At 37.0% G+C, this 16,072-nt stretch overlaps 1 protein-coding gene across 1 annotated transcript in view; it reads left to right on the forward strand.

Moving 5' to 3' along the window:
- Nucleotides 1-8,460, forward strand: part of MMP20 (matrix metallopeptidase 20) — a 51,372-nt gene extending 42,912 nt beyond the window's left edge. Inside the window, exons 9-10 of the mRNA XM_006150092.2 lie at nucleotides 7,233-7,336; nucleotides 8,333-8,460. Coding sequence (XP_006150154.1) covers nucleotides 7,233-7,336; nucleotides 8,333-8,433 — 205 coding nt within the window. The 3' untranslated portion in view covers nucleotides 8,434-8,460. The remainder of the gene's footprint in view (nucleotides 1-7,232; nucleotides 7,337-8,332) is intronic.
- Nucleotides 8,461-16,072: the final 7,612 nt, after the last annotated feature.

Below are 16,072 nucleotides of genomic sequence, written 5' to 3' on the forward strand. Positions count from 1 at the left end.
ATGACTGACTGCAGTTTGAGTTTCAGACCTGGTGCCTTGTGTTCTCTCTCTCTCTCTCATCAAATTAAAAAACAATAATAATTGGGGACCAGCAGGTGGCATGATGGTTAAAGTGGTGGACACTGCCGCATGGTAGACCACAGTTCAAGTCCTAGACCTGGTGGCTTGCTTTCTCACTCTCTCTCTCTCTCTCTCTCTCTCTCTCTCTTTCTGTGTGTGTGTCTCTCTGGTCATATTAAAATAAATGAATGAATACAATTTAAATAATTCTTAAAAAACAATAAAAAAATCTTTTTTAAAAAAAAGTAATTTTAGCAAAAGAAATAGAAAATTTATAGCTTGAAAACTACAACACATTATTGAACTAAATTAATTATGATGTAACTGGGAAGACATTTCATGTTCATGAACTGAAACGCTTACTATCTTTAAGATGGCAATACACCTCCAGTTGATCTATGGAATTAACCATCCCTATCAGAATACCACTTATTTCTTTGTTGAAACTGACAAGCTGATTTTAAAATTTATATGGAAACTCATGGAACCTAAAATAGCTAAAATATCTTGGAGGGTGTGGGGGAGTTAGAGAACTTACACTTCCTGATTTCAAAACTTACTATTTAAAAAAATCAACCTAGTGTGATAACTAACATAATATAGACATTTAGATTAATGGAATAAAGAGTCCAGAAATAAACACATGTAACTATTAGCCATTTGATTTTTTTTTCTTTTTTTTTTTTCCTTGGAGAGGTTTTTGCTATAGGGCACGTGCGCCCGCCAGACAGACAGAGAGAGACAGAGAGACAGAAAGCGAGAAATCACCCCCCAGGGGGGATGGCCACGCCGCAATCCCTTCTCCATTCTCCTCTCGGGATCTTGGGCACGCACGCACACGCACCCAGCGTGAGTTTTAAGCCACTGGGTCCGGGATGCGAACCGCGGTCAACTACGTGGGAATCCAGCGACATAGTCATTACGCTAACTGCTGGTTCCCAGCCATTTGATTTTTTGATAAGGTGCTAAGACCATTTAATGGGGGAAAAATCATCTCTTCAATAAATTATGCTTCAATAAGTAGATAGCCATATGCAAAAGCATGAAGTTGGATCTCTGTTTGTTACCATGTATAAAAATTAACTCAGAGCTGGGGCCAGCAGGTGGTGTGGTGGTTAGGGGCACTGGATTCCCACAGGCCCAATTGCAGTTCAGATCCTGGACCTGGCTGCTTACTTTCTCACTTTCCCTTCTCTCTCCCTCTGTCTCCATCTAGTCAAATTGGAAAATAATAACAAATGGAATTAAATAAATAATTTTTTAAATTTAACTCTAAACTGATCAAATATCTTAACTATAAAAGCTAAAACTATACAACTTTTCAAGGAAAATATAAATTTCCATCACCTCCAATTTAGTGGTTAATTCTTAGTCATGACACAAAAAGCATAATTCAAAAAGAAAAATCAAACAAATTGGGCTTCCTCAAAATGAAAATCTTTCATGCCTCAAAGACCTTAAAGAAAGTAAGAAGACAGCCCAGGAATGGGTGGAAATATTTGTAAGTTATATATCTGAGAGAAGACTTGTATTTAAAATACATGAAGGACTTATAACTCAATCAGTAAAAGACCACTCAGTTAAAATACAGGCAAAGAATCTGAATGGACATCTTTCAAAGATGCTATACAGGTGGCCAACAAACACATGAAAAGATGCTCAAAATCAAGTTATCGGGTAAATGCAAATTAAAACTACTCTGCATCATCTATGATGCTATAATTAAGAGAATAATAAGTGTTGGTGGGAGTATGAAGATATCAGAACTTTGATCCATTGGTGGAAATGTAAATTAGTGAAGTCACTTTGAAAAGCAGTGTCCTGTTCTTCAGAAAGTTGAATATAGAATTATCATTTGACACAGAATTTCACCCATAGGTTTATGTCCAAGAGAAAGATATACATATGTCTACACCAAAACTATATACAAATATTCATAGCAGCATTATTTATATTTGGATAATTTCCATTGTGCCCAATGTATTTATGAAATGTGATAAATTCACACTATGGAAATTACTTAGTCATAGAAATGAATGAAATGCTGGTACATATTACAGCATGGATGAATCTCGAAAGCATGATGCTAAAGGAAACAAGACAGTCTCACACACACACACACACACACACACACACAAAATGCCTGTAATATATAATTCTATTTATATAAAATGTCCACAGTAGACAAATCTATAGAGCCAAAAGTAGATCAGTGGTTATCTAGTTATGGAAGTATGGAGATGGGGAAGGGAAGTTGGGGCTACTAAAAGGCATATGGATTCATTTGGGAGTGACAGCAATGTCTGGATATTTATTGTGTTAATGGTAGCACAATTGTATGAACATACTAAAAAAAAAAAAACCATCAAATTATTAAATGAGAGAGAGGGAGGAAACTATCATCCTGCCAGAGATGGCAAGTTTGGGGTTAGGAGGAAGATTTTATTTTTCATCAAGCAATAGAAAACTTAGGTCTTGGTAATTAACTCAACGGGTTTTGTATTTTGCCATACACAAAAATAATAAACTTAAGAAGTAAAGTAGAATTAGGGAAATGAAGAGTTCCATTTAGTACATGTGAAGACTAACATACTAGTGAGACCCAGGATGGAAATGTCCACCAGAGGTTAACATTTAAACAAGTAGTAATTGAAGTCATGTGAGATTATAAGACAGCACAGGAAGTAGGGATCAAGGAACAGCATGTGATATTTGTTATAGAAAACATGGGATATGTGAAGGAGAAAGAAGTTCCTCCAACTGCCAACATTAGCAATATCTTCTGAGAGCCATTTAATATTTTTCATTTTATTTTATTTTATTTCATTTTATGTTATTTTATTTTGGTTTTTTTGTTTTTACTTTAAAATAGTTCAGTATACAATTTTTATATCCTGAATTCATTTGTATCCCAACATTTTTCCACTTAATATTATAGCATAGATATTTTTCATGTGATTGGCAGATTTTTTTTGTTTCAGAATCTTCTCACAGTGCTTTTCCTCATGGGGTCCTGTACTTGACTCTTGTCCGGGATGATACACGGAGCGTCTCAGTCTTCTACCCTCTTTTCATTCTTGATTCCTCTTCCCCCTGCCCTTTACTAGCGTCATTGCAAAGTCCCCTTCTGTGAAAGCTTTGTGATTCCTGGCTAGAAGTTTATCATAAACTTCAAAGGGGAATTCCAGGTTTCTATGTCTTCTGACTTACACTTGAAAGGTCACCTTCTGGAAATTTCCTGAAAACATCTTAGGTACCTTATCTGTAACCTCCCCTTTCATTCATTCTTTCTCACTTTCTCTTTAAACATCTTTTATTACACTTAGATCTCCATTTAGTAGTGCAAGGGGAGCAGAATAGTCAGTTACACCATTGGCATATGATAGATCAAAGCATCAGAAATGCCTAATAAATCTAAGGGGTGAGCATACACCTTAGGTTAGACAAAAATGCAGGCACTTCGCCAAAGTAGTGCCCAGTCTTTAGACTACAAATGTAGAGAGTAAGATAATACAAGCGGAGGAAGAGTCTTTGAAAAAAATCATGGAAAATGCATATAAAAGGTATGCATGAATTTCTAATTTTTTGCACAAAATTTAACTTGTACTTTAATTCTGTTTTTCCGTGAACAAGTTTGAAGTCCTGTTGTATATCCGAAAAATGACATCTGATTCCTGTGGCATTACTATATCACTAGTAAAGTTTAACTGCTAACAATGATTTATTTAAACATCTATATGCTTTAATCATTACTAAATGATAAAACAAAAGTCTATAAAGAAAGTAAACACAGTTATAGATCATACTCTTTTTTTAATTCGGTAAGAGGATGCATGCCCTCACTGGAGAGACAGAGAGAGAGGTAAAAAGAGAGAGAGAGAATGAGAAAGCATTTCTAGTGGGTGATGACCATTTCACAATGTCTTCTCCTTTCTCCTTGAGGTACTTGGGCAAATGTGAAATTTCCTAGAAAATGTGTGCAGTGATTTTAGCAGATACCAAGTATAGAGCAGATTCTCAATAAAAATTTCTTTCCTTATAATTCAAACTTGGCTGGGACCAGCAGTTAGCATAATGGCTATGTCGCTGGACTCCCATGTAGTCAACCGCAGTTCAAGTCCTGGACCCAGCGGCTTAATCTCACACCGGGCACGTGTGCGTGCATGCCCAAGATCCCGAGAGGAGAGTGGAGGAGAAGGGATTGCGGTGTGGCCATCCCCCCTGGGGGGTGATTTCTCGCTTTCTATCTCTCTGTCTCTCTCTGTCTTTCTGGCGAGCTCATGCGCCCTATAGCAAAAACCTCTCAAAAAAAAAATAATAATAATTCAAATTGGCTAATATTTATTGATCACTTACTATGTATCAAGAATCTTTCTGGATACTTTTTTATATTCTTTCATTGTCTTCTCAACAATCTTGATAAGTAGGTACTATTATCTCCATCTAACAATTAAAAACATTGTCTCAGGTTATGAAATTAGCTCAAGATCACACAACTAAAAAGTGGTCCATCTGAAGCTGTTTCATGTTCTCTAAATCCAAAGCCAAAGGACCTTCCTATCCATCACATGTATTCCTTCTTTAGTACTCTTCACCATTTATTTATTGTCACTCCAAATGCCCATGATTCTCATCCTATCATGATTTCTTTTTCTTCTATCCTCCATGGCAAAATTGTCAACACATCAGTAGACCTTCTTCATCTTAATTCCTTCACTGATTTGGTTCTCTGACTCCAACAATATTACCTAGCCCTTTTTTCACTTCTTTTCAATCTTGCCTACTACTACAAAAAGTTTTCCTAATAAAATGAAGCTAAAGATTAACAATTAAACTCTTTAATACCTAGGATCCCAAGTCAAATCACAAAGTTGGCTTATACCAATAAATTAGAGTTAACGGTTCTCGGGGCCAAAAGTAACTACAAAATCTAACGGTGTGGGCCTTCCCTGCATCGTGTGTGTGTTTGTGTGTGTGTGTGTATGTGTGTTTGTGTGTTTGTGTGTGTGTGTGTGTAAATTATCTCTTATCCTCATGACCACTGTTTTCCAGATAAGGAAACCAATGCTCAGAGCTCTGAGCATATTCTGATCCAAGAGTCAGCCAATAATGGATTCAGAAATTCAAACCCAAAACCATTTGCCTGCATTTATTGCTCTCTTTGACTGTAACAGAAATCCCCAATAGCTGTCCACAAATAAGGGCTAGATTCTTACAAAGTTTTCACCAAATCACAGCAAGACAAGAACAGCATAATGTTATAAATATAGGGTGGTACAGTCCATGTATGGCAAGAACCATCTTTTATTTTGAGTTGAGATCTCTTTTTGCTGTTAAAGTTTGTTTGTGAAATAGTCATGGAAATAAGTAGCAATGGCTTTTTGATGGTTTGATGAGAATGTCCTTATTTGGTAAAATAAAAACTAGATAACTTTGTTATTTATATAGGCTTCTGTCTGCATAAAAGGTCTAAATGGATTATTCATATATTATAGTTAACATGTTAGAAGAATCAGCTTCCACCTCTACGCCCAACCCTCCTAAAACAGCTCAACCTTCCACTGGTTTCAGTCAAATACTTCTTTCCCAGTGTTTAACTCCTGCTCCTTTTGATGGGAGATTTGTCCCCTGGCCTGTGTAGTCACAACCACCTGAGAGGCACGTTTCAGGAGTGGGTATGATCTGAAGCCACAGGAAACTTTCCGGTAGCCTAGGCACTGGAAGAAATTGACCTTTTGGTGGGAAAGAAGTGAGGTGTCCACCTCGGAATGTCCCCACTTAAGAGCTCTGTGCTGATACTTAAGGGACTTTCTCACACTTTCAATGAGATCTTATTGGAGCGGTGAGAGTCATCTCTGTCTAATGCTGACCTCATACAAGTCGTGCTGACTCATACAAGTCACAGCCTAAGGTATAATTTAGATCACAAAAAGATATTCAACCAGTCTTCAGAGTAATCATTAAGTGGCGGTTACTGATGCAGTAAAAGAAACCTAGTCTATTTGGCCAATGATATCATCTTTCCAGGAAACAAAAGCAATGGATTTTCATTAAATCGGTTTAAAAGTCAGAGGTTCACTTATGGCAGATTTTCTTGGTTCTTATTTACTGATTATTCCCCCATTTTTTCATTCACTCGATATGTATTATTTGTTCACCTTTTTGCTGTGGATACTTAGTACTAACCCACAAATAAAAGCCCCTATAAAAGGGTACTGATTGGCGAACCAAGAAATCCATACTTGGGGAGAAAAGAAATAGACATTAAATATGCACAGAGATCCTTCTGATAGGCAATTTTTTTAAAGGTTATAGTAACATGTTGCTATAATATATAGAACAGCTAATTCCTTTTTTTGTTTGTTTTGTTTTGTTTTTGTTTTTGTTTTTTTTTGAGAGGTTCCTGCTAGAGGGTGCGTGCATGCCCCAGAAAGACAGTGAGAGAGAGAGAGAAATCACCCCCCGGGGGGATGACCACGCTGCAATTCCCTCTCCTCCATTCTCCTCTCAGGATCTTGGGCTCACACGCATACATGCCCAGTGTGAGTTTAAGTCACTGGGTCTGGGACTTGAACTGTAGGAGACTACATAGGAGTCCAGCGATGTAGCCATTACGGTGGTCCCTCGAATAGCTAATTCTAAACAATATATCTGGTAATTTTAAAAGAGGCTGCTTAAAGCAGGTGATTTTCAAAATAGTATTATCAGAATCTCAGAAACAAGAGTAGTAAGAGAGGTATGAAACTTGTTTTTGATATTTCAAGAGCTCAATTTTTTTAATAGGGCACATGTGCTCACCTAAGAGAGACAGAGAAAGGGAGAGAGAGGAAAAGTGAAAAATCACTCCCCGGCGGGGATGACCACACCTCAGTACCTTCTCTCTCATTCCCCTCTCAGGATTTTAGGCAGGTACTGGCACCTGACATGGTTCTCAAGTCACCAAGTCTGGGACTTGAACCACACTGTTGGCTATGTGAGGGTTAGCCACCTTAATCTTCATACCAACTGTGGGCTCACAAGAACTCAATTTAAGGGGGGAAAAGGTCTGTGTGAGAAAGTGAGATCTAAAATAAGTCATGCCAGCCCTGGCTAAATATGCCTGACCAGCATGGTAACACCTATAATCAATAAGACCTCTTATTAATGTTATTTATGAATAATACTTCTTCCAGTTATGATGAACGGAAAAGGAAGATGGAAAAAGACTATCCAAAGAATACTGAAGAAGAATTTTCAGGTGTAAATGGCCAAATAGATGCTGCTGTGGAATTAAATGGTGAGTGTTTAAACTTTATGGAAATCGTAATAAGAAATCTGGGTTCTGCTTTAACACAACAGAAAGTGGGTTTCCAAATAGGAAAACTGATGGTTCTTATGTTTGGCCCTGGGTCTTTTTTTAAGTTTGGCTAACCTCATTATCCATTAGAAAAAGTAATTATAAAAGGTCTGCCTTTGCAGTTCTGTCTTGCTAATGGAAAGTTTTAAAAGTATAGCTTCACTAGTTACCTAAATCATCAAGTTCACCCAGGTCAAGGTCACCTTTTTCAACTTTGAAATGCACTTAGTCTCAACCTCCCCCAGTGCCTTTTCCCACTACATTACCTAACTCCTAAAACTTAATGCATGGCAAGAAAAATTGAATTGGGTTGAATAAATTTAATCTTTTTAATTAGTCAACACATTCTTCTTGAGTATATATAACACAGAACTGGACACTGCTCAGAAATGAGAAGATAGTTCCACACATGACCTCTCTCAGAGTGGTTGGCATCTTTAGAAAATACCTATCCATCCAACACAGATGAAATTTCTATGAAACAAGACAGCCTATAGTGTAGTATTGAACTGTGTGGTAGACATCACAATAATTACAAGAGATAATACAAGAAGGAAAAGATCAGAATTGATCGAAATCTCATTGGAGATTTCATGGTGGGATTTTAGCTGGGGTTTGAGGATTGGCTAGAAGTTTGACTAGGGCAAGAAGTAGGGGAGAGGGTTTTTGAAGAAAAATAGTCTGAACAAAAGCACCAAGCATAATTGAACATGGCATGTTGGATGAACTCAAGGAGAGGGCCTTTTCTGATGGGAACAAAGAGAAAGATGAGAATGGCCGAGCAATTAGAGGGGTTGAGTTCTAAGCCAACTGCCACGTGACAATTTTCTAATTCCCTTTTGATGTCACCTCCAGAAAATTACAATCACAAAATTTCCCATCTCAATTTTCACAGGTTATTTTCAATAACCATAATTTCAACTTTGTCTCTTTTAGGCTACATTTACTTCTTTTCAGGACCAAAAGCATACAAGTATGATACAGAGAAGGAAGATGTGGTTAGTGTGCTGAAATCTAGTTCCTGGGTTGGTTGCTAAGTAGAAAGGTCTTGTCTTTTTCATGGAATGAATGAAGATGACTGTAAGAAGCTGGGAACTGGATCTTCAGGACAAAAACAGAATGTAGAATAGGGATTTCCCCCCCGCCCCCGTGTTCAATTCTAAGTTCAATTGAGAGTTTATTGACATTAACAATGCTTCTAAATTTTTTCATAGTTGTGTATTCAGAATTTTAATCCAAATGAGAAATTCTTCTATGGCTAACTTCACACAAAATCAGATACAACACAAAGCTGTTTACTCTTCAGTAACACTGATATTTTTTTTTTCCTACCTAACACTAAAACAAATAGAATCAATTGGGTTTTCATTTGCAAGAAGAAGCCTACTTGTGGATGCCCTGACATAAATATAATTATTTTAATAAAAAATGTAATGACCATGTAAATTATAATTATTCTTCACAAGCAGTGACTTTCGTGGCTATCATTTGGCCACCAGTTGTTATAAATATAAATTTATCCGCTTTTACTTTGAACACATGACAAAATACCACATAAATTTTGCTTATTTGTTGTTTGGTTGGTTGTTTGTGTCTACCACTGGTCTATAAAGTAGGTTATGGTGGTCATACACGTTCAAACAAATTTTAATACTGGGCAAGAGATGGGTACTTTGTAACAGAAACACTTCTAACAAAAGCCAGTAAAAATGTTATGTTAGAATAGTTCCTCATTTCTCTTTCCTGTTAATATTTACCAGTTTCTGTAACACTTTTAACGGCAACAAAGTTTGTGTACCTCGAGAATACTTAAGACATGAGATAGAATCATGAGCACACAGACCCAGAAGAAATGACAAAAATAGCAACAAAAATATTGTTGCTTCCCAACAATATCCTCAGTGGCTCTATCTTTGTTGACCTGTCTAAACCTCTTCTGAACACTCTTCCATTTAGGAGAGTTGATATTTTTGTTTTCAATTTTGTTTCACTTTAAGCTTTTTGTTTGTGTGTTAAAAATAGCTCTGTCTACCCCCTGCTTCCCAACAATATCCTCAGTGGCTCTATCTTTGTTGACCTGTCTAAACCTCTTCTGAACACTCTTCCATTTAGGAGAGTTGATATTTTTGTTTTCAATTTTGTTTCACTTTAAGCTTTTTGTTTGTGTGTTTTCCTATCTAGTCATCAGCACAGACAGAATTACGGATGCCAGTCATCTTAAGAATTTTTTAAAAAAATTATTATCCTCTAGAATGTCAGCATTATAAAATATTTTAGTGATTCTTTTTTTAAAGAATTATTTCATTTATTATCATCTATTATTTGTTTAATTTGACCAGAGAGAGACAGAGAGAAAGAAAGGGAAAATAGAAAAGCATGCCTCCAGGTCCAGAACTTGAACTGTGGTTGGCCATGTGGGAGACCAGCACCTTAACCACCATGCTACCTGCTGACCCCAACATTTTAGTGATTCTAAAGTTGACTGATAAAATATATGTAATGGGGGCCAGCAGGTGGTGTGATGGTTGAGGCACTAGCTCCCACATGGCTGACTGCAGTTCAATGATAAATAGATGGATAGATAGATAGATAAATAGATAGACAGATGTTAAAAAATAAATAATACATGTAATGTATGTCATAGACTCCCTGGAATATCTCCAGTGTTCAGCAGATACTATTATTATTACCATCACCTATTGAATTTGTTTCATACACTCAATAAAAAGACTGTCTTTAAAAGACATGGGACAAATACTTAAGGTAACTCTAAGCTTTTCATTTCTTTTCTGTTACTGAAAGTGACCTTTTATAGCCAACTAGATATTGAATGTTTCTTGAAGACAAGGTCTGGTGTCCTTGCTTTCAATGTCAAGGTGCCTTTATAGAGAAGAGTTGTGTTTGCAAAAATTTGGTAAAATTCCAACAATAGAATATTATTCAACAATAGAAAGAAGTGACATACTAACACATGCTACAATACAGATAAACCTTGAAAACATCATGCTGAGTGGTGAAGCCAGGCACAAAAATTAATGAATTGTATGATTCTATTTGTACGAAATGTTCATAATAGGAAAACCCATAAGGACAGAAAATAGAGTAGTGCTTGTTAAGTAGTTGGGGGAGGCATAATGGGAGAGAATGTTAATCAAGAGTTTCTTTTGGGGATAATAAAATGTTCCAAAACCAATGATGATGACAGCTGTACAACTCTGTGAATATATTAAAAGCCATTAAATTGTACACTTTAAGTGGGTGAACTGTGTTGTGAATCACATCTCAATAAAGCTGTTACTTTTTTTAAATAAATAAGCATGGAGATTTAAGTGGTGCGATGATCCATGAGGTCATGTGTCCTGGCAGCCATGGCAAGGACCACATGGCAATGATGCATCAACCTTAAGACACCTCGTACTAAGCAGAACAAACCAGCTGTACTCCTGGTGTCCTATGCTATCTCAGCAGCGTGCACATCAAAGACACTTCACTGAATAGAGGAATTTATTGACAACAACAAAGCATGTGCTCTGTGGTCAGCATCCAGCGTGGTGCTGAAGGCACTGGACTCCCACCTGGTTGACTGGACCCAGTGACTTGAAAATTACACTGGGTGCACATGCGTGCATGCCCAGAATCCCAGGAGGAGAATAAAGGAGAGGGGATTGTGGCATGGCCATTCCCCCCATGAAGGGGGATGATTTCTCAATTCCTCTCTCTCTCTGTCTCTCACTCTCTGGCAAGTGCACATGCCCTATGATTAAAAAAAAAAAGTCTTGGAAAACAAAAAAGAAAAGCATGTGTTCTCAGCTTCTAAACCTCTGATCTTCTATTCTTAGCTATGTGATAATGACTGAGTTCCTGAGTCTCTCTTAGTTTCCTTCTTTTAAAAACTAGGATAAAAATAATTCTTCCTGGGAATATTTAAATAGGAAGTCAATGTGCTAATCCCATAGCCTAGTGGTTAAGGGAGCTGGATCCCATGTAACCAACCACACAGTTTGAATCCCAGCCCAACCAAGATACAGTTTTTTGGGTTTTTTTAATGTAAGTTTTCTGTCCTTTAAAAGTACTCTGTGATCTAATAGATCAATGTGACTTACTGCTATACTAATAAATATTGTACATAGTATCTAGTATTTTTGTAATAGGATAGAAAAAAATTACAAATCATCACCCAAATCCTTACCAGGAAGTCTGAATTAAAAATGCTATTACTGGGGTCAGCAGGTGGCATGGTGGTTGAGGGCAGTGAACATCACTGACAGCAGTTTGAGTCCCAGACTTGGTGGCTTGCCTTCTCACTCTTCTGGTGAGCACACATGCCTTGTAAAAAAATTAGAAAATAATAATAATGATAAATTAAATTAATTATTTTTTTACATTGGAGGGCTATTACTGGGGCCAGCAGGCGGAATAGTGGTTAAAGCGCTGGACTCCCACATGATCAACAATGGTTTAAGTCCCAACCACAATTCAAGTCCCATACCTGGCAACTTGCTTTCTCTTTCTCCCTCCCCCTTGCTGTCCCTGGTGAGCACACATGCCCTATAGCAAATTTTAAAATAACAATAATGATAAATATTTTTTGAAAAAGGGATATTTGGGGACCAACAGTTAGCATAATGGCTATGTCACTGGACTCCCACGTAGTCGACCGTGGTTCGAGTCCCGGACCCAGCAGCTTAAACACACACTGGGCGCGTGTGTGTGCATGCCCAAGATCCCAAGAGAAGAATGGAGGAGAAGGGATTGCAGCATGGCCATCCCCCGGGGGGGGGGGGGGGGGAGGGTGATTTCTTACTTTCTGTCTCTCTGTTCTGGCAAGCGCATGTGCCCTATAGCAAAATCCTCTCCCCCCCCCTCCAAAAAAAGAAAAAGGGCTATTTGAATTCACCCTCCATACCCAAAATGCTAGACAGGACAAGCAAATCACAGGTCTTTTCAGAAGCCATCTACATCTGACCTTTGCCCTGCCCCTTTCAAGGACTAGGGCGACTGAAGATTTTCTGCTCCAGCTTCCCCCTCCAGACCCAAAATGCTAGACAGTGTCTGAGAGATCCTCAATCCTGAACCTGCTGCACAAAGGGAGAAACTCCTCTTTATAAATCTGAACTCAAATTTCTTTCCGTGAATACCATGTTGGAAAACACAGTGGAGGAGAGAAATTGGCACAGAAGTACCTCCCAGTCAAGGGAAGCACACAAGCTTACAGTTGCAGAAATCTTCTACATGTTAGCCAAAAGTGAATATACTAGCAAATGACTAAAAATCAGAGAAGAGAGACTACAGAGTGAGCAGCACAGAGGACAGAGTTACAGAGAAAGCATGACTCATCTCCCCTTACAGACCTCTGAACTCTCAATTGAAACCTCACAGCTCAGCCCAGGTGCACCTATTCTCTAGAAACCAAAGGCTTTTGTAATATCTAGTTTCAACAACAAAAGTGCAAGTTGTTTAGTGAGCATCAGGGAAACAGAACTGCAGAGAAATTGCAGATCACCTCCTCCTGCACACCCAGAAATTAGGAAGAAATGTATACTATATCAGATGACCAGAAATCACTGCAGAAGCACAAGAAATATGAGAAACCAAGAAAATCTCTCCCCCCATGGGAAAAGAGCAACCCACCATCATCCTCAGATAGTACAATGGAACTCATGGAAATATCAGATAAAGAATTCAGAATATTCATAGTGACAAAACTAATCAAGATACAAGAGAAGAGAGACCATGAACTCTAGAAGATGCAAGAGAAAACAGACAGTTGAGTTCCAGTAGGTGAAGATGTTCTTGCAGGATTTGAAAGAAGAAATACACACCATAAAAAAGAATCAAACAGAACTGTTAGAAATGAAGGCTGTAATACAGGAAATCAAAACCCTCCTCAAAAGTATTAAAAGCAGATTAGATCATGCAGAAAACCAAATCTCACATGTAGAAGACAAAAGTTCTGACACAGAAAAAAATTACCAAAAAGGCTGAAAAGATAACTCAAAAAATGAGAACAATAAATGAGAAATTCTAGATACCATTAAAGGCCCAAACATCCAGATAATCGATATACTGGAAGATGAAGAAACTAATAAGGGCACTGATAATCCATTCCATGAAATCTTGAAAGAAAACTTTCCAAACCCAGAGAGGCATTCAAATACCCAGACCCAAGAAATACAGAGGACCCTACATAGAATCAACCCAAGAATACCTTCTCTAAGGCACATCATAGCCATATTGGCCAAAACCACAGATAAAGACAAGATGCTAAAATTAGTAAGAGAGAAATGTCAAATTACTTACAAAGGTTATCCCATCAGGCTAACATCGGTTCTCTAACCAGAAACAATGCAGGAAAGGAAAGAATGGGAAAATATATTCAAAGTATTAAGTGAAAAACAATTTCAACCAAGACTACTATACCCAGCAAGATTATTCTTCATATAGGAAAAAAAGATTTAAAAATTCTCAGATAAACTAAATTTGAAAGAGTTTACTAATGCTAGAACCAGCTCTTCAAGAAGTTCTGAAGGGATTGCTATACCAGCAAAAGACACATACACAGAACTAAGAGAACAAAAACAGCTAAGAAAATGGCCAACTTAAAGGTAGGGACAAGTCCAGAGAGATCAGTAATAATGTTGAATGTTAAATTCCAGAATTTAGATGGAAAGATCAGATCACAGTAACACTGCAAATTCCATAGAAGAAACCAAACTGGTGAAATAGAATTTTATGACTCTTGACTAAAACAGTACTGATTTTCTTCTATGCTTTCTTTTCCAGATTTAAGGATTTTTGTCTCCTTTTGAGTTGTTGATAGGTTCAGCAATTTGTTAATTTTATTTTTTAAATTGAAACTTAAACTTTTCTCCCCTCCTGACCCCTTTGGAATTGGAAAATATTTGTGAGTATTCTTAATTTGTGACAGAATGGTTACTTGCATAAGTTCAATAATATCTGTTGCCTTGCATCAGAAACTGGAAATACTGAATATTGCCAGGACTTTGACTAGAATGTCATATCTGGAGATATGACCAGAAAGCTAAGGAACTGAGATATATCTCAAGAAAGCCAACAGAAGCTCTTGGAAAGATTTTCTAGTAGCATAAACAGTTCTGCCTGGCAGGTAAGTAAAGAATGTCACTTCCTGACAGGCCCTAAAATCTTCCAAGTACAGATAAGTAAAGGCACAATCAGATGGTGAATTCCTGATTTGGCTCAGTAGCCTTGGGAAGCTTGTTAAAGAGTCTAATCTGAAGTTCCTTATAAAAGGTTCCAGCGAAGTCAATTAGTATTCTTATGGGGCTTTGTGCAAATAACAGACCAAATTGAGACTAAATATATATATTTTGCAAATAAGTTAGTTTATCCCTTTCTTTGGTAAAGAAGGAGTAGATATAGAAAAAATGTTCCAGAAGAAAATGACAGTGCACTTGTTACTAAATTTTAGCTTTGTCCGTATCTGTTTTTTGAATTTTTAGTATCTACTTACAGTTTGAACAGAATCCTAACTTTTTTTTTCCTTGCTTTAAGTCTTAAGCAACTTGTTTTACTTTGATTTATTAAAGCTAAAATTGTTTTTCTGAAAATAAAAAATACATTAAAAAAAAACTATTTAATGACTGCAGTAAGCTATATAGCCATAGCTTGGTGCTGCTTTATACTATGTTCATTATACTCACTGAGTTCTATGCGTAAAGTCAGACATGCGTTCATAGATATGTTTATATCAGCTGCACTTGCTATTGAAAGTATTTAAATTAATTAAGATCTTTTCTGAGTCAATAAAATGTGAAAAATAAATGTCTTTAGCTCTTACCACAAAAATTAAATTTATTTGTGCATGAGAATATTATATATAAATGAATGTTAATGGTGGTTATCAGTGAGTAAGCTAATTTCAGTGCTTTCTTTCTTATCATTGTTTTGTTGGATTCATTTACAATGACTGTATTAGTCATCTATTATAAAACTGTAAATGATGTGTAAAAAGATTTTTTAAAAATAAAAAAAAAATTTAAATGCTCCTGAAAATATATATTCTGAAAAAAAATTTTTTTTAAATAATAAAGGGACCAGCAGGTAGTGTGATGGTTAAGGGCACTGGACTCCCACATGGCCGATCATAGTTCAAGTCCCAGACCTGGTAGCTTACTTTCTCACTTTCTCTCTCTCTTATTCTGTCCCTCTCTGGTCAAATTTTTAAAAGTAGATAAATAAAGTTAAATAGAGTCATTCCTTAAAAAATAAATTAAATAATTATTGAAAAAGCTCTAAAATAAATAAATAAGGCTATTTACTTATAAAGAAGGGAAGTTTTGTAGTCTCTCTCAGAAGTAAAATCCACCAGCAGGTGGCGTGCTAGTTAGGGTGCTGGACTCCCACATAGCTGACCACAGTTCAAGTCCTGGCCTGGCATCTTGTTTTCTCACTATTCCTCTCTCTGGTCAAATTTAGAAATAACAAAAATTTTTAAATTATTTTTTTGAAAATCCAAGGGGACAAGTCCAGTGTGTTTCCAATAACTTCCAGTTATTAAAACAAAATGGAGGGAATCGAGAAGCTAGATAAAGCAACTGCTTTGCAAATCTTTACTTGAGTGATGGTCACTCCACAATCCCCTTCTCCCCTCAGGACTTTGGCAAGGGGGGCGGGGGGGGGGGTCCGGGGATCACA

Source organism: Tupaia chinensis, unplaced genomic scaffold, assembly GCF_000334495.1.
Source record: "Tupaia chinensis unplaced genomic scaffold, TupChi_1.0 Scaffold000276_2, whole genome shotgun sequence".
Taxonomy (NCBI): Eukaryota; Metazoa; Chordata; class Mammalia; order Scandentia; family Tupaiidae; genus Tupaia; species Tupaia belangeri.